The 18,790-nt window shown below is 46.9% G+C and overlaps 1 protein-coding gene across 3 annotated transcripts; it reads right to left on the reverse strand.

The window, feature by feature from the left end:
• Positions 78 to 1,993, reverse strand: LOC110431282 (60S ribosomal protein L23A-like). 3 transcript variants are annotated; one of them, XM_021450252.1, is made up of 4 exons: positions 1,871 to 1,993; positions 1,289 to 1,323; positions 466 to 826; positions 78 to 382 (listed from the first exon to the last, which is right to left on the reverse strand). In XM_021450252.1, the coding sequence occupies exons 2-4, from the start codon at positions 1,299 to 1,301 to the stop codon at positions 298 to 300; spliced, it is 459 nt and encodes a 152-aa protein (XP_021305927.1). In that variant the 5' UTR covers positions 1,302 to 1,323; positions 1,871 to 1,993; the 3' UTR covers positions 78 to 297. The 3 variants fall into 3 exon arrangements, with proteins under 3 accessions (XP_021305927.1, XP_021305929.1, XP_021305930.1); XM_021450254.1 differs by having other exon boundaries at positions 1,876 to 1,989; XM_021450255.1 differs by lacking the exon at positions 1,871 to 1,993 and adding an exon at positions 1,701 to 1,802.

The following is an 18,790-nucleotide window of genomic DNA, read 5'->3' on the forward strand; positions in this document are numbered from 1 at the left end:
CCAGAAACTCAGTACAGACATGTAGTCTGAGACTCTGAGGCTTAGAACAAGGCTTAGTTGCGAAAACCATCCCAATATGACAAACAAAATACTAATAGTAATAGGAAAATCTGACAGTATGCTCATAAGTATAAGCTCAAATTAGCTCAATCGGTCACTTGGATGATATCAAACTCATAAGCGTGCATCAAGACATGGTAATGGATCCACTGAATGCCATAGAAAGTAATAGCTACAAAAACTCTCGTCTCACATAGAACTAGTACGACACAGATGCCGAATCCAGTTGCATGTAACTTAGATGATGCCAATTTTGTTGGCCACATCAAGAGCATCGTAGTCGGGGGTCAGCTTCACATAAGCCTTCTTCTTCCCATCAGGCCTGCAGAGACACAGTAGGAATCACTCATAGTTGCACAAATAACGATTTATGCAGAAAAAATAACACTGCAGCAGAGTGCTAACCTGATCAGGGTGTTGACCTTCTTTGCCTGAATGTCATACATCTTCTTGACAGCGGCCTTGATCTTCTTCTTGTCTGCCTTGAGGTCGACGATGAACACCAGAGTGTTGTTATCTTCAATCTTCTTCATTGCTGATTCTGTGGTGAGTGGGTACTTGAGGATTTGGTACTGATCAAGCTTGTTTCTTCCGGTAGTGCTGATTCTTGGGTACTTCGGGTCCCTGGCCTTCTTCAGGGTCTTGGGGCGGTGAAATGTCACCGAAGTGCGGATCTTCTTGGTCTTCTTCTTGCCTGCCCCAGACTTCACAGCCTTGGCAACCTTCAAGGCCTGGGCCTTGGCGTCAGCCTTCTTGGCAGGAGCGGCTAATCAAACAACGCAATTAGTTAAGTAGTCAGGTCAGGCATACTTATACTAAGCCTATCAAATAGATATAGTTCATGAAGTTTAGCATGGTCATTACTGATTATGCCCAACAATAGACAGACTACCAATATATTATTGATAAGATTGCCTTAGAGATCCCATCCATATTCAAGGGACAATACAGTAGTAAGAGTTTGCTAATCCTATACTCCCCCTTTTGAGATGGTTCCCATGTTCTGGTCAAGGCATGAGTAAAACAAACAGGTAGTTGTTATATCAGAGTGCTAAATGTACAAATACCCAACTAAGACCAGACACAATTCAACAATGGCGACACACATGCAAGGGAAACAGGAACTGCACAACACTGAGCACTCAATTTACAGCAATTTAAATGTTGACACAGGGCATTTGTTGATCAAGTGTGGCACAAATAGAAACATGCAACGTTAGGCTTGTACCTTTAGGAGCCATTTGAGCTTCTCAAAACTCCCTCCTGAATTGCAAACAGAGAAAGATCATTCATTATATGTCAGGCGGCTGAAGATGCAAAGGGGAAGACAAAATCATGAGAAGTGGAAATGAACCACAGAAGAATCTTGTCGTCCAACATGAAAGCTATTTATTAACAGAAATCCCAGTCTAGTGTTGACCAAAGCTAGCATGAAAAACAGAATCCTAGAAACACCATTACTAAATCTACCTCATGGCCAAATCAACCATGGCTAATATAGACAGCATCCCTACATATCATGGCCCCGATAGTATCGGGTACTAGGATCAAAGAGACTCGTCGCAAAAACTTCTCACAATTAACACCAAAAGCTATCGATAAGAGAGCAGATACACAAAATCTACAAGGCGAAAAGAGACCCTGACGCGCGAGCTACGCCTCGCGAGAGAACTCCCGCCGGCAAACCGACCGCGTACAGAGCAGATCCGACCGCTCCCACGAACCGGCCGAGCCAGCGCTACCCAACACGACGGCCGGACGATAAATGGGGTGGGAGCAGGGCGGCGGCGGCGGTTGTGGGTGGGCTTACCTTACCTCTCCTCTCCTCTCCTGGCGGCGGACGCGAAGCGATGGCGGCGGGGAGGAAAACCCTAGCCCCGGGGCAGAGGTTTCATAATGCGCGCTGGGTCAGGCTCGCCGTCGGCTGGATTGGGCCGTGTATGGACCGGCCCACTAAGATTTGAAACGGGCGAAAAGGTCGCATCGGTTCGGTTATGTGCCCGCGGGCCACTTTGAGGACAGCACGGGCCGCCCGCCTATCGGCGCCGATCATTCGGTCCGAGCCGTCGCCCGTCGTGTAGGGTGTGATTGGTTGCAGAAGGTGCCTTCATCCAGGATGGTCAGACTATGCAGGGCCAAAGGAGCCGAGTTGAACTCGTACATGTGGTCGTGTTTGGTTGTCTTTGTCATCGGTTCAGTACGAAACGGGATCGTGTTTGGTTACATGTATAGATCAAAGTTCTGGGTGTCTGACATGTAGGCTCCCTGCATCCTGCATGAATCAAGTCGTTCTGTATGGAGAAGGAAGCTCAATTTCTGCGTATGAAAAAACTGTATCACGACAGCCTCTTATGTATGGTCGCATGCATCGATTTGATTCAAGTGAAGAACCAAACAAAACGCTGGAACGAAACCACTCAGTTAAACCATCCTAGGACCAACCTCTCCTGCCTACCAATCAGCCCCGTAGCGTACGTGCAGCGAAGCACAGGGCGGAGGCCCGCGGCCACGGCACGACTCCACGCCTGCAGCCGCCCCCAGGGCCCAGGCAGCCCGCACCGGCATGCGCCTGCCTTCTCCGACTCCCGGCCAACGGGTGGCGGCAGCCGTGCGCGGTGCGCGCGGGCAGTGAACCGCGCCACGAGCCCACGACGTCTCAGCTCAGATGAAAGCGAATGCACCAACGGACACTCGGGGCAGGCGGCGTCGTAACTGTTGCGTACAACGTACTCCCTCCATCCCAAATTGTAAGTCGTTTGACTTTTTTTACCCCAAGTTTGACCACTCGTCTTATTCAAAAAATTTGTGCAAATATAGTCAAATTTTAAGTCACTTTTGAAGATTTTTTATTAATAAACCAATACACAACAAAAAAAAGTGATATTTTGTACAAAACTTTGAATAAGACGAGTGGTCAAACTTGATATTAAAAAAGTCAAACGACTTACAATTTGGAATGGATTGGGTAGTCGCCTTGTGTTGTCAAAAAAAACGTAAGTTGATCTCATAAACAACGTACTACCTAGTGTTGACACCGTTTTTTGGGCATGTGTCCAGAATGGCAGGATAAAGTGACAGTATGCTATTTACAAGATGAATTGTCGATGAGGATGGTTGCCGATGAAGGAGAGGTCGGATGTGACTAAGTCTGCAGGCAGTGATGTGTTTATGCCGATAGGCGAGTCTGCCGATGACTATGACAAGGAGTCTGCCGATGATACGGAGGAAGGGTCCGGAAACTGCTGATCGGTCTATGGAAGAATTTTAGTTCGTCACGGGAGATAGCTTTGTTATTTCCTTATTTATTTAAATCGTTTTGTATACGGATTCCGTGTAATTTAGAATTCGAATTCTAGTCGTGTTTAGTTGTAGCTCTTTGAGCAGGGTATAAATATGAACCCTAGGGCCTTGTAATGAGACATCTATCAATCAATCAAACACACGTTTTACTCATATATTCTAGCATCTACTTTTCGACGACTTCGTCATACTTTTTCTCTTTTACTACGAGTTCTTAGGAATTCGTCGACTTAAGCTCGGCGTGTTCTCGAGTTCCGCGTGAGTACCTCTTAGCCGTGACATCCGGGCGCATCGCTGTTGTTAGGACTAAAATATTCGAGTTATCACCTTTGCCGATAGTAAGGTCAAATCGGCTGGCACGCCTTAACGTTTGAATCGGGTATTAGCCCTTTGTGTTTGCAGATCGATTTTGCATCAACACATCTTTTGGCACGCCCAGTGGGACTAGATTCAAGATCAAGATCAACATGTCGATCTCTGACCTTGATCAGGAGAACGTCATCCCCGTGACGGAGGCCAATCTCAAGGATGAGCAGAAGCAGGCTATTGCCCAAGCCATGGAAGAGTTCAAGCTGCAATGCCTGAGGTCTTTCAGCATAAGCAGGAGCGGCGAGGTGATCCAGAAAGATGCACTGCCGGCACCACGGCAAATTCCCTTCGAAGCCAATCCTGGCAAGCTTCAAGATATGGTTGACAGCGCTATCAACCGAGCTTTGATCAACCAAGCTGGTGTACTGTCTAATACGGTTTTCAATGCCGTGGCAAGAACTTTCAAGGAAGGACAAATCCCACCAGATTATGTGGGCCCCTCTCATCATCAGCCAACGGCACCAGAGGTCACGGCTCCATCGGCTGCTTTGACGGCTGCAAGTGCTCAATCTGCCGTCCCTCCAAGTACGTCGGGAACTACTGGCGCACTATCTGTGCCGATGATAACCAACCCACAGACTTCAATTGGGCAGCATAAACTGACGACAGATATGTTGGCATCGGCAATGTCAGGGTTGACTCCTCCTCCCAACTGGTGGGGTTACGGTATGCCTCCAGAGTTGACGCCAGGAACATCACAAATAACTGACATGAGGGGCAAGACTCCTATGACATCGGCGCCTCCCAATGCGTCGGTGAACCAGAGTCCTCGGTATACCACAACTACTACTGCAAGGCCTCACACTGGAAATCCTCAAGATTCAATGTTCCAAATGCCTAATGCATCGGCAGATTCAATGCTGATGCAACAGAGGTCTATGGCACAGTCGGGGTACGTCAATTCAATGATGGTACCCAATTACCAATCATCGGCAGCACCTATGCCGATGAATGCTAATAATGGATGGCTTGGACAGCAAGTCTTTCCACAATCGCCCCAGCAGAGTTACCAGACTACAGGGTTCCAGCAAGGACAGGTCTATCCCGGGTTCCAAGGTCAGGAGATTCCCAACCAGCCAATGAATTTCGGATAGCAGCTCGGGGGACAGCAACTCGGGGGGCAGCAAATCGGTGGACAGCAGTTTGGTGGTCCGCAGATTGGAGGACAAATGAGTAATCCAATGTTCCGTGCAGAGCATGCCCCAAACAGACACATGGAGGCTCGCCACCAGGTGCCGAACCCGCAGCCGCCTCATCGGCAGGATGCCGATGCATATTGGGCCGATAAGATCGCTGAAGTAATGAGGGATCAATTTGGGATAAAACCCAAGGTCAACACTTACTCTTATCGGACACCGTATCCTCCTGCATATGATTTGATCCCGCTTCCGCATCGATACAAGGTTCCGGATTTCACTAAGTTTTCTGGGCAAGATGACACATCAACCATGGAACATGTCAACAGGTTCATCATTCAATGCGGAGAAGCCGGTAATAGGGACGAATTGAGGGTTCGTCTATTTTCATCATCATTGTCTGGATCGGCCTTTACCTGGTTCATATCATTACCTCCCAACTCAGTGATTACTTGGGCCGATTTGGAGAAACAATTCCACAAATACTTCTTCTCTGGGGTTCATGAGAAGAAAATCACCGACTTGGTCAAGTTGAGGCAACGTAATGATGAGTCAGTTGAGGGTTTTGTGCAGAGGATACGGGAGGTCAAGAATAAATGTTATAGTCTGGTTCTAGATGATCGGCAGCTAGCCGATTTGGCTTTCTAGGGTTTGTTGCCACACATCAGGGATAAGTACGCTTCTCAGGAGTTTGAAAGCTTAAGTCATTTAGTGCAAAGAATTTCTGATCAGGACGTCAAGCCTTTTGAACCCAAAAGGGCATGGAACAAGAAGGTGTCGTTTGTTGATGAAGCAACAAGTTCAGATTCTGATGAGGAACCAGTCATCGGCTTGGCAGAATGGGTAAAAAACAAGAAGCCAATGTCTTGCCCTTTTGGGCAGAAGGAACCAGAGAACTTTGCTTTTGACATCGCTAAGGCCGATAGGATATTTGACTTTCTACTTCAGGAAGGTCAGATCAAGCTGTCTCCTAATCACGTGATCCCATCGGCTGAAGAGTTAAAGAGGATGAAATATTGCAAGTGGCATAATGCAACTTCTCATGACACCAATGAATGCAAAGTGTTCAGACAGCAACTGCAATCGGCTATAGAGTCTGGGAGAATCAAGTTTGACAGTTCCAAGGCCCAGAAGCCGATGAAAATAGACCAACATCCTTTCCCGACAAACATGTTGGATGCCAAGGGGAAGGCTAAGGTCTTAACATCGGAGACAGCTGAGAAGAGTGCATCGGTAGATCCTCAGCATCAAGTTACTACTACCGATGCAAGAAGTAAGGGCTTGGTCCAGGAAGGAACTAGCTCAGGAAGGCCTCATCAGTCTGGTATCGTTATAACTCATAGAAGGCCTCGAGAAAATTGGCAGCAACGGGAGGATCGGTATCGGCGCCAGCAAGAAGATTATCGACGGGAAGAAGAAAGACGCCGACAGGAGTGGAATCGGCACAGAGATCATTGGAATTGTCCGTTCTTCATCCATTGTTGGGAGGAAAATATCAAGCTTCCTACTGTCAGAGACTGCCCTGAGTGCAACGGTTATGATCGGTACGATAGGACCGATCGGCGTTATCATGATGATGATCGGCGATTTAATGGGCCAATCAGAGGAAGGGCGTCAGTGCATGATCGGCTGGGGGGCAGGCTTAGCGTGCACGATAGGCTTGGTGACCGTGTCCAATATTTTCCCAGGAACCAGGAAGAGCTCGAGGAGATGGCTAATGCGTGGGTTCCCGATGAGTTCATATTTTGCAGAGATGCTAACACGCATCGTATGGAGTCAAGGGAGAACCGACGCCCGGCGGCAAGTTAAAAACCACTTCCTCCATGGTGTCCTGAAGGATTAACCAAGACACAGAAAAGGAGATTGCAACGTGAAAGGCAAGAGGAGCTGAGCAAGGGCGAGAAATCTGGAAGTCAGCAGCCATCAGACACTAAGAAGGAAGGTCCATCGGCAGGAGTCAACATGGTCTTTATGTTGCCGATGGAGTTTCTTGCACCATCCAGTGATGATGAGTTGGAATTCTCTGATCAGATAGCTCAGCTGGCTCTGGATCCGATGACGGCTATCTTTGAGAAACCTGCCGATGACGAGAGACAGCATCTCAAAGCTCTGTTCGTCAAAGGAAGGGTTGATGGGCAGCCAATAACCAAGATCTTAGTTGATGGTGGAGCTGCTATTAATATTATGCCGTATGCAGTATATCGGAAGCTTGGGAAAGGGGATCAGGATTTGATCAAGAGCGATATGATGCTCAAAGACTTTGAAGGAAACGTGTCTCCAGTCAAGGGGGCAATATGTGTGGAGTTGACCATCGGCAGCAAAACCTTGCCGACAACTTTTTTCGTGATCAGTGGAAAGGGTGCTTACAACTTATTGTTGGGAAGAGATTGGATTCATGCTAATTGTTGCATCCCATCTACAATGCACCAATGCTTGGTTCAGTGGGTAGGTGACAAGATTGAGATTGTCCCGGGAGATTCTTCTTATGTCATTGCATCGGCGGAGGCGGATACCTATGAGAGGACCAGGTGCATTTCAGGAGAAGTTTGGGAGAAAGATTTTCTCAAAGTTGCCGATTACGAGATTCCACCGATCCAAGCAGTCGGTTCCGACGACGGTTTTTAATGGATAGATTCGCCGATGATGGAAAATTAGGCCAGGGATTCACATCGGCCGATGATTTGGTAGAAGTAGATATAGGTAGTGGTGATAAGTCTAGGCCTACTTTTATTAGTGCTAAATTAGATCCTGAGTGTAAGCAACAATTAACTAGCTTGTTAAAAGAATATAAAGATTGCTTCGCTTGGGATTATACCGAGATGCCTAGTTTAGACCGATCAATTGTTGAACATCGGTTACCCATCAAGTCTGGATTTCGGCCACATCAGCAACCAGCTCGCCGATGTAATCCTAACATTCTACCTGATATTAAGGCCGAAATCACCAAACTCATTGAAGCTAAGTTTATTCGGCAGTGTCGGTATGCCGAGTGGATTTCCAATGTTGTTCCAGTTTACAAGAAAAACGGGAAGCTTCGGGTGTGCATTGATTTCAGGAATCTCAATAAAGCTACGCCGATGGATGGATACCCAATGCCTGTTGCCGATCTGCTGGTTGACGCTGCGGCTGGTCATCGGATCATTAGCTTTATGGATGGTAATGCAGGGTACAATCAAATATTCATGGCAGAGGAAGATATTCCAAAAACCGCATTCAGGTGTCCTGGTCATGTTGGGTTATTTGAATGGATAGTCATGACCTTTGGATTGAAGAACGCTGGTGCTACTTATCAAAGGGCTATGAATTTTATATTTCATGAGTTCATCGGTAAGCTGGTGGAGATCTATATTGATGATGTGGTGGTTAAGTCTGAAGATTTCTCGAAGCATCTTGCCGATTTACGAAAAGTGTTAGAGTGCACAAGGAAGCATGGATTGAAGATGAATCCCAACAAGTGTGCATTTGGTGTATCGGCAGGGCAGTTTCTTGGTTTCATGGTACATCAAAGAGGTATTGAAATTAGTCGAAGATCTATTGATGCCATCAATAAGATAGTGGCCCCTACCAACAAAACCGAGCTCCAGTCCTTGATCGGCAAGGTAAATTTTATCAGGAGATTTATATCTAATCTGTCTGGTAAGATTCGTGCTTTCAGTCCTCTTCTTAAATTGAAAGCCGATCAAGAATTTATTTGGGGAGAAGAACAGCAATTGGCTCTGGATGAAATCAAGAAGTATCTAGTGAATCCTCCAGTTCTAGTTCCACCTCAGCAAGGAAAGCCCTTCAGATTGTATTTGTCTACCGATGGGACGGTTATCGGTTCAGCTTTAGTTCAAGAGTTTGAAGGGAAAGAAAGGGTAATTTACTACTTGAGCAGGAGGTTGATTGATGCTGAGACCAGGTATTCGACTATCGAGAAATTATGCCTATGCTTGTACTTTTCGTGTATCAAACTAAGGCATTACCTGCTATCGGCCGAATGCACTGTTGTTTGCAAAGACGACGTAGTCCGGTACATGCTATCCATGCCGATTATGAGTGGCAGGATCGGTAAATGGATTTTAGCGCTGTCGGAATTCGATCTACGTTACGAATCGGCTAAGGCAGTCAAAGGGCAGATTATGGCCGATTTTGTGTCTCAGCATTGCGGCGTAGTGGAAGCCTTGGAAATTGTGCCCTGGACACTTTTCTTTGATGGATCTACATGTGACCGGGGGGCAGGAATCGGCATTGTATTAGTTTCCCCTAAGGGGAGGAAGTATGAATTTTCCTTGCCGATTGTTGCTACATCGACAAATAATCAGGCTGAGTATCAGGCTCTGATCAAGGGATTGGAGTTGTTAAGAGAAGTTCGTGCTGATGCTGTTGAAATTTTTGGGGATTCTATGTTGGTTATAAGTCAATTGGCCGGGAGCTATGAATGCCGAAGTGAAGTTCTCATAACTCATTTCGAGAAAAGCATGCGACTGTTGAAGGAATTCAAAGATTTTCGATTAAAGCATATTCCTCGATTGCATAATGAAGAGGCCAATCGGTTAGCTCAGCATGCCTCGGGATATCAGCCTGTGATTAATGCAATATCGGCAATCGGTGCCGATGATTGGAGGAAGGAAATTATTGATTATCTAAAGGATCCATCCAAGAAAGTTGAAAGACGAGTTCGATTTCAAGCAACCAAATATGTGCTCCTTGAAGATGAATTGTATTATCGAACTATTGATGGGATTCTTCTCCGATGCTTGGGTAATGATGAAGCTAGAAGTTTGATGGGAGAGATCCATGAAGGAGTGCGTGGAGTGCATCAGTCAGCTTTTAAGATGAAGTGGATGATTCGAAGGAATGGATATTTTTGGCCGACCATACTTGAGGATTGTTTTAAATATTTCAAGGGGTGTCAAGGTTGTCAAAAGTTTGGTAATATTCAAAGAGCACCCGCATCGGCTATGAATCCTATAATAAAGCCTTGGCCGTTCCGGGGATGGGCTATCGATCTGATCGGCCAGATTTATCCACCATCTAGCAAAGGGCATAAGTTCATTCTGGTTGCCACTGATTATTTCACTAAGTGGGTTGAAGCTATTCCTTTGAAGAAAGTCACATCGGCCAATATGATTGATTTTGTGAAGGAGCATATTATTTACCGATTTGGGATCCCTCAAACGATTACTACCGATCAGGGCACTATGTTCACATCGGGGGAGTTTGATGAATTCGCAATCGGTATGGGGATTAAAGTGTTGAATTCTTCTCCTTATTATGCTCAAGCCAATGGGCAGGCCGAGGCGTCTAACAAAGGAATTATCAAGCTTATTAAACGAAAGATTGAAGAAAATCCTAAGTGGTGGCATACATTATTAAATGAAGCATTGTGGTCTTATCGGATGGCTTGTCATGGATCAACCAAGGTGTCACCCTATCAATTGGTGTATGGACATGATGCGGTGTTGCCTTGGGAAATTAAGGCTGGATCTAGGCGATTATCTTTTCAAGATCAATTAACTGCCGATGATTATACCACTTTGATGACCGATGAATTGGATGATCTAGCAGGGCATCGGTTAAAAGCTTTAATGAGTATAGAAGAAAATAAGAAGAGAGTTGCTAGATGGTATGATAAGAAAGTGAAGGCTAAGGAGTTTGCCGATGGGGATTTGGTATGGAAATTGATTTTGCCAGTCGGGACTAAAAGTTCGAAGTTTGGAAAGTGGTCTCCTAATTGGGAAGGTCCTTATCGGATAAGTCGATCGGCTCCTGGTAATGCCTATATTCTAGAAACTCTCGAAGGAGTTGAATTTCCCAGAGCATTAAACGGCAAATATTTAAAGAAGTACCACCCTAGCATATGGGTCGATGCATAAAAGTTTAAATGTCGATAACATTCCTATCGGCTGGATTAAAGTGTATCTGGGGATGGATTTGATGTTTCAAAAGATGCCGATAACAGTCCTATCGGCTAGACTAAAAGCTGAGGAAGCAGGAAAGCACAGATATAATGCCGATGAAAACTTTATGTGTTAAGCAACGCCTGGATTGCTGATATAGCGCGTAGCCGAATTTGGTTGGCTGCTTCTATCTCCTTGATGTCATCATCGGCAGAACCTTCTATCGGCTTCAGCTTCTTCTTCAGTTGAAGTGCCTTGCGACCATGAACATTTCGCTCGTGCTCAAGAAGCCTGATGGTCTCTGGCAATTGGCTCTCTTCCTGTTGGGCTTGGGATAAGGCGTTCTCCACTTTCTTGAGTTCCGCCAACAGGGATTCTCTTCTTGCCGATAGATCGGATATCTTCTGCTTCAGCGCATCTCCTGAAGATCTCAGGATACCGATGTTCTTGTGCTTCTCATCGGTCAGGAGTTTCTCTTTCCTCATTTCATCGGAAAGCTGAGTCTGAGCGGCTCTATCGGCAAGACGCCGAGAAGCTCTCTGGTACTGCAGCTGGCGACTCTCCAAATGAGCGGCTTGGAATAGAATTTCTTCGACGTCAGCTGGGATTTGGCCTCTGAGAGTTCTGAACAGAGTCTTGGTGGAGTCGGAGTCATCGACCAACTGCGCTGTGTCCTGGTGGAGGAGAGCTGACAATTCTTCCAGCCTGGCCCTGATCTCTGCCGATGTAATGCCAACTGTCTGAGAAGAGCTTGCTTCCTCGCCTTCTTCTTCAGAGAGATCGATGGCGAAGGAGAACAAGCTATCGGGAGAATCTTGTTCCTGGGAGGGAGAGCAAGGTTAGCTCATACTCAGAGAATCGGCAAATAATGCTGACAGTAAACGGTGACTTACTTGCTTCAAGGCGAGCTCTTGCCTTTGACTGAGAGATGCTGACGGAACTACAGGTTGATCGGCTAAGGTTGCCGATGGAACGATATCGACTGAAAGAAGACAAGAAGGGTTATGAGACTAAATGAGAATAAGTTCATCGGCAACGGTATTTTTAAAGTATGTTACCTGGAGGAGGAACAACAGTTGTCTGGATCGGGGGAACCGTCGATGATATAATTGGACCCACCGGACCAGTTGTTTGTTCACCCACATCAGCTGATGTACCTTCTGTTTGAGGTTCTTCCTGTTGGGGTTCTTCCATCTGTGGTGCTTCCTGCATTGGTTGGGGAGATGGTGCTTGTTGTGTCTGGACGTCTGGAGAAGAAGGGGAAGACTCCACCGGAATTGGAGATACCGGAGGAGGAGGGGGAGTTGCCACTTTTTGGCGTTTCGTTTCGGCCCTGGTACTCTTGGCGCCCTTCCTCTTTGGCTGGCTGGACTGGGGGGCATCGGCACCTTGGCGTGTGGCTTTTGCCGATGCACTGGTTTGCTGCAATGACAAGAAAAGTTTATGAGTATAAATGCAGTCGATATAAGAATGATTGGTATAAATAAAAATGGGTTGACAAATTGCCTTGAAAGCTTGTGCCAAAGTGGAAGCGGCTACCGTTGATGATGTTTGAGTCCTCTTGGTGGTAACTTTCTTGAGGCGCACACCCCGGTGCACGATGGCAGCCAGAGTGGGAGCGTTGCGGCCGATTGAGGAAATTGGACCTGATGGAAACAGGTCAATCGGCTTACCACTTCTGCTGACCGATGGAGGGATGTCGTCGACCTGCAAAGGGGATACGAAGGTGAGTTACCGATGAGAATAAAAAAATGGAATATCGGTTTGGAATACTTACAGCGTCATCGGAAACTTGGTACTCGGGATCAATCATGCCGCGATACGAGGAGGCTGATTTGCAGAACAGATGCTCCTTCCATTCTGCCCACCACAATTTATATGCCTGGGTAATGAAGGCGGCCGGAACCCACTCTGACAAGTCTGCATCTGTATCGGCATTTGGTGGTAGCTGGGCCACTCGGATCCACTCGAGAAAGTTGGCGATGGGCTCCCTGGGTTTTATCACATCGGCATAAGGAAGTGCAATCGGCAACTGGCCGAAAGCTAGCTGACGGGCTAAGGCCGATGGATTGTAAAATTCATAGGTTTGGGGAGAGGTTTTTGTGCTACCAAAGAAATTCACTGGTATGGCTCTGGGAGTCACAATTGCCATCATCACCTCATTATCCCTATCAAGAGCCTCATCAAATGGATTGAAGGTTAGAGGGAGCATGCTGTCTGGGTCATCATAAGCCAACCATGGTCGTTCATCTCTGGCCAGTCCCTCATACAGAGTCTGGAAGAATCGGCCGATTTGATTCGGATTACTCCCTGAACCAGGTAGAACTATGGCAGCTTCGCCAAAGTTCAGGGGGGCACGTGTTGCCGATTCCTCTTCGCCCAACACATGATTTTCGGCTATATCTCTTGGGAAATGCTGTGTGAACAAGTTGAAGTCAAGGCGCTTATGCAAGTGCAGATTGAGCCACATATTAATAAACCACCAGGGACCTCCCAAGTTGCCGATAGACTGACCAAGCAGGAGTTTCTGGGCTACTTGATGGAGAAGATGGTAAGCAGCGCCAAGCAAGTATCGACCGAGAGGAAATTGGCCACCGTTAGCTAGTCTCTCTGCTGCCGATAGATAGACTGAAGTCGGTCCTGCCGATCGACCACAGAATACGAACTTGTCCAGCCACATGTTCAGAAAGGTGGTTTGTTCCTTTATGGTGACAGGCCCCTTCCCACGGTACTTCTGAATGTACCCCGACCAACCGCCGATAGCGCGAGTCTCCACTTTGGCACTAGGAGCGGTATCAAAGAAGTGGGTGCTATCGGTAGAAGAGACGTCTAGACCAGTGAGCATAGCTACATCGGCAAGAGTGGGAGAAACAGGGCCGTGGCCAAAGACGAAAGCATTAAGGGTATCTGACCAAAAATAAGACGCAGCTATCAACAGCGATTCGTTCTTATGCATATCGGCGATAGATAGCCTGATGCATTGGGCTAGCTTCCTTTCACCCCACTGGACTTCATTCGAATTGCTGACTCTCAAGAACCAATCTTTCCACCCTACAGTAGGGCTGGGCCAAGAGCGAAAGGTGTCTTTCCACAGATCTAAAGAAAAATTTTCGGCTCTAAAGGGAATCCTGTTGGTTTCTGCATTGATAAGGTCAGTTGGATCTGGATTTCCTAGAGGGCCGAGACATTGGAGGTGTGGTTGATCGGTGGGGATGACAATTTTGTTGGACAACTCCTAGTGTTTTGGGGAATAAAAAATAATACAAAGAAAAAGAAAAGGAAGACATTCAGTAAAATGAATTGCGGATGAACAGGGATACGAAGAAAAATACAGGAGACGGGATGGAGATCTGACCTCAGGGACGACGAAGCCAATGGCCATCTTGCCGTGAAGAGAGCGTTTGAGGGCGCCGGAGTTGATGAGGAGGAGTGCTTGTCGGAGGTCTTGGGAGTTTTGAATGGCGCCGCCGCTGGAAAAGTAAAGTTGGGTGGTGGAATGATATGATGGGGAAGGAGTACCCGAGAAGGAACTATTTATAGGACAAAATGGGCAAGGGCAAATCTGACTTATCTCTTTGCCGCCTCCGAGAAATCCGAGGGTACCCAGGTAGATGTGGTAACTGTTCGCACGATAATCAAGGGATTGCGCAGATGATTTGACGGGAAGCGGTCATTATCTGAAGATATTTTACTGTGCGAGATCTCCTGGTCGGTCCATCGGCAGAGGTCTATAACGGTCATATTGCCGATGGGCGAATAAAGGGGAGGTAGCCGTTTGAACGAACGTCCTGGTCAGTATATCGGCAGATCTTCGTAACGGTACTATTGCCGATGTACGGTAGAGAAAGAAATGCCCATTTAGAAAGTTGGAGATTTCGAGGAATCTGCGGGAGAATAGGATCAGAGTTGTTCAGATTGAGGTTGTCGGTTACCAAATTAGGAGCATTAATTGCGGGAAGAAGGCATCATTACCGCAAAGAATTTCGGAGCATTAATAGTTTTATACTCCGAAATTGGGGGGCATGTGTTGACACCGTTTTTTGGGCATGTATCCAGGATGGCAGGATAAAGTGGCAGTATGCTATTTACAAGATGAATTGCCGATGAGGATGGTTGCCGATGAAGGAGAGGTCGGATGTGACTAAGTCTGCAGGCAGTGATGTGTTTATGCCGATAGGGGAGTCTGCCGATGACTATGACAAGGAGTCTGCCGATGATACGGAGGAAGGGTCCGGAAACTGCTGATCGGTTTATGGAAGAATTTTAGTTCGTCACGGGAGATAGCTTTGTTATTTCCTTATTTATTTAAATCGTTTTGTATACGGATTCCGTGTAATTTAGAATTCGAATTCTAGTCGTGTTTAGTTGTAGCTCTTTGAGCAGGGTATAAATATGAACCCTAGGGCCTTGTAATGAGACATCTATCAATCAATCAAACACACGTTTTACTCATATATTCTAGCATCTACTTTTCGACGACTTCGTCATACTTTTTCTCTTTTACTACGAGTTCTTAGGAATTCGTCGACTTAAGCTCGGCGTGTTCTCGAGTTCCGCGTGAGTACCTCTTAGCCGTGACATCCGGGCGCATCGCTGTTGTTAGGACTAAAATATTCGAGTTATCACCTTTGCCGATAATAAGGTCAAATCGGCTGGCACGCCTTAACGTTTGAATCGGGTATTAGCCCTTTGTGTTTGCAGATCGATTTTGCATCAACACCTAGTAAGGCTTTGTTTAGTTCTAAATTTTTTTACAAAATGAATAATGTAGTATTTTTGTTTGTATTTGATAAATATTATCTAATCATAAACTAACTAGATTTAAAAAATTTATCTCGCAAATTACAGGTAACTCTACAATTAGTTATTTCTTTTATCTACATTTAATGCTTTATGCATATGCCGCAAGATTCGATGTGACGGAGAATATAAAAAATTTTGTAATTTTTTAGAACTAAACAAGGCCTAAGGACGGGAACCGCTCCCGCTCCGTCGGCGCCATGGACGGTTGCCTGCGAGCACTCTCATATAGCGTTCTTAAGATCAATGAAAGGACATATGGTTTAGGTCTTGTTTAGATCTAAAAAAGTTTTTGTATTTTAACACCATAGCAATTTTAATTTTATTTGACAAATATGATCCAATCATATAGTAATTAGATTTAGAAGATTCGTCTCGCGATTTATAGATAAACTGTGCAAATAATTTTTGTTTTTATTTATATTTAATGTTTTATGTATGTGTCCAAAATTTGATGTAACGGGAAATTTTGAAAAAAAAATTATTTTTGTTATAAACTAAGGCCTTATTTGGTACTTTATAGTTCCATTTTACATTCCAAATACAAACAGTAACGTAGTGCCCGCGCCGCACTGATGATGCTGGCCTGTCGCTGGGCGCTGGCACTGCTGCCAACAGCTGGAAGCAAAGCAACCCTGGCCGAGTGCACTGTGCCCGTGTGAGGTGTGTGTGAACGCCAGGTCCGGTGGAATATGCCGGTACGGCTGCCGCGGGGGATATACCGAGGGCCGAGGGTATCTATCCCTTCCCCCGGCAGCACCGACGTGAGCGACCTGAATCCACGCGCCCGTGAGCTGGCCAACGCCGAATCGAAAAAAAAAAAACAGGACGCACGGGACGACACAACCCAACAAAGATGCTACGCCTAGGCCCTCCCAACGTACTACGTACCGTGCCTTCCCGAAATTTTTTTTAACTGTAACTTTTTTTGTTTTTATTTAACGATTATTGTTTAATTATAAACTAACTAAATTCAAAATATTATCTCATAATTTATAGATAAACTGTATAATTAGTTTTATTTTCATTTATATTTAGTGTTTCATACGTGTGCCGTATAATTCAATATGACTGAAATTTTTTTTAAAAAAAAAAATAGTTTTTGGGTCAACTAAACAAGGCCTGTATGTCCGTATCGTCGCTTTGATCAATGTCTTGATGTCGAGTAGTAGAAAAAGAGCCAGGGAACGTGCCAGTGCTGCCACTGCTACACCGTGTCCCGCGTTTTTTTTGCCAGTGTCCATAGCAGTCCAGTGGAGTCCGCTAGCAATCCTGCTCCTGGGCTCCTGGATGCAGCCACGACCAGGAGCACGCGGCTGATCCATGATCCATCCAGCTTCCTGCGGATCTCGGAGCTAGCTGTTGGCAGTGGCTCTGCGCTGCGCCCTGTGCAGTGCAGTGCAGCAGGGAATGGGATCCAAGGGCGCGACGCGATCCGTGGCACGATAGATGACGCCTCCACCAGAACGGCAAAGAGGGGGCCTTCCGCTGCCATAAATGATAAACCCGGTCACGACACCACCGTCTGCGCTGTCGTCCACCGGTGGTGGTGGCACGACGACCGGGCTGCCGGACTTGTTTAATCCGCGGAGCACTTTTTTTTAAAATGGCCATTAGTCAGTACTACTACTAATTCGCAAGGCGGCACTACTGGTACTGCTTGCTGGTAGTACACTGCTCATAGGATCCAGATCCTTTGATGTTTGATCCATTTATTATCCATGTGACGGCGACGTCGACGGTAGTTACGAGTTGTTTCTGAGGGACGAAGATGACGATGATGCCAATCACTTCAGTAGAGTAGTCTCAATGACGAGCATACAGAGCGCGACGAGGAAACGAGCAGATCTCGAATGCGTGCTTGCAAACGCGTACGTACTAGCATGGACCGATGGACGACGAGCGACAAAGATCCATGGCCTCCTCACCGCCGATCGATGCGAACGGATATATATATATATATGCACGCTGTCCAACTGCTCCACCCATCTCTGCACTGCACGACTGAACAGAAGCAAATTTGATCTCCTCTCTCGACCTCCCCCCTCATCGTCATGGGCTCATGGCTGCTGCGGGTGCCGACGACGGACCCTAGTGGGTAGGTAGTGATAGCCGGTTGCGTTTGCGTCCAACCCAAGAACACTGGACGTCACTGGACGTGGACAGCCAGCGCGCAGCGGGGCGGCAGGTGGAGCACGAGGCCGAGCGCCGCACCGACGAACGCGCGCGTCTGCGTGTGCGTCGTGCCGTTGGCCGCCATGCGCGTCGCTCTCGTCCTCCGCCCGCTGCGTTTCCGGCCGTCCGGCGCGCCCGATCGATGGATCGGTGGATGCCCATCGGCCCTCGTCATCGACAGCGATGTCGTGTGCGTCGTGTTGGCGCTTGCGGCAGGGGTGTGTGTCTAGGCTAGCTGTAGTGAGTGTTGTGTGACCACGTTATCGCGCGGCCTCGGCGTCCGCGCCGCATGTCATGCTCTTTGGAAGCGTCTGCCGTCGAGGGTGGGGATGAGCGTGCCGGCCCGGCCGCTCACGCAATTTCCTTTTTTTTCTTTTTATTTTATGGGTCGCTGCTGTGCTGCATGCTCCGCCTGCAGCACCACCAAACGGCGGCACGTTCACATCTCAGGCACACGAAAACGCCCGTCACTGCCTCCCCGATGCATTTCTGCAGGTATTTATATGCATGTTTAGATCGCGTTTGGATACGGTAGCAGTGGCAGCACAAGATCGAACGACTGAACTTGGTCTGTGTCTTGAACGAAGCATGTCATGTGCATTCTTGTGCTCCAGCTCCAGGGTTGCCGATTCGCCCATCCCATGCCATCCCTCAACCGCAAGTGGGCGGGCGAGTTCATCTGTGCACATACGGTCTCGCAGTAAAGTTATTACTGCAGCACAGCGCCAAAGACACCGGCCACCAGCCATGTATATACGCCCCTACCTCGACCTCGAGCACACACCCGCATATGACATATCGCAACACGTCCACACTCTTTGTCGACGTTGAGTCTGTTCGCTGGTCTAAAAAGTCATAACTGCTAATTTATTATGAGAGAAAAACAATTGAACAGGCTCATTATCGCAAAATTGGGCTGAGCTCCTCTCCTCGAGCGAGCATCCATATCTAGAAGAAAACCTTGCAGTATAATATACTAATAACCTTCATAAAGTGCCTGGATGGAACCAAAAACATACCACTACGGCCTTGTTTACTTCCAAAAAAAATTTGTAAAATAGGAATAGT

Source organism: Sorghum bicolor, chromosome 10 (genome assembly GCF_000003195.3).
Source record: "Sorghum bicolor cultivar BTx623 chromosome 10, Sorghum_bicolor_NCBIv3, whole genome shotgun sequence".
In the NCBI taxonomy this organism is placed as follows: Eukaryota; Viridiplantae; Streptophyta; class Magnoliopsida; order Poales; family Poaceae; genus Sorghum; species Sorghum bicolor.

Bases quoted from the DNA above. Each gene is read 5' to 3' on its own strand.
- LOC110431282 (XM_021450252.1), bottom strand. The intron at 383-465 runs GTTAGCACTCTG...GTGTCTCTGCAG, and splicing joins AAGGTCAACACCCTGATCAG to GCCTGATGGGAAGAAGAAGG.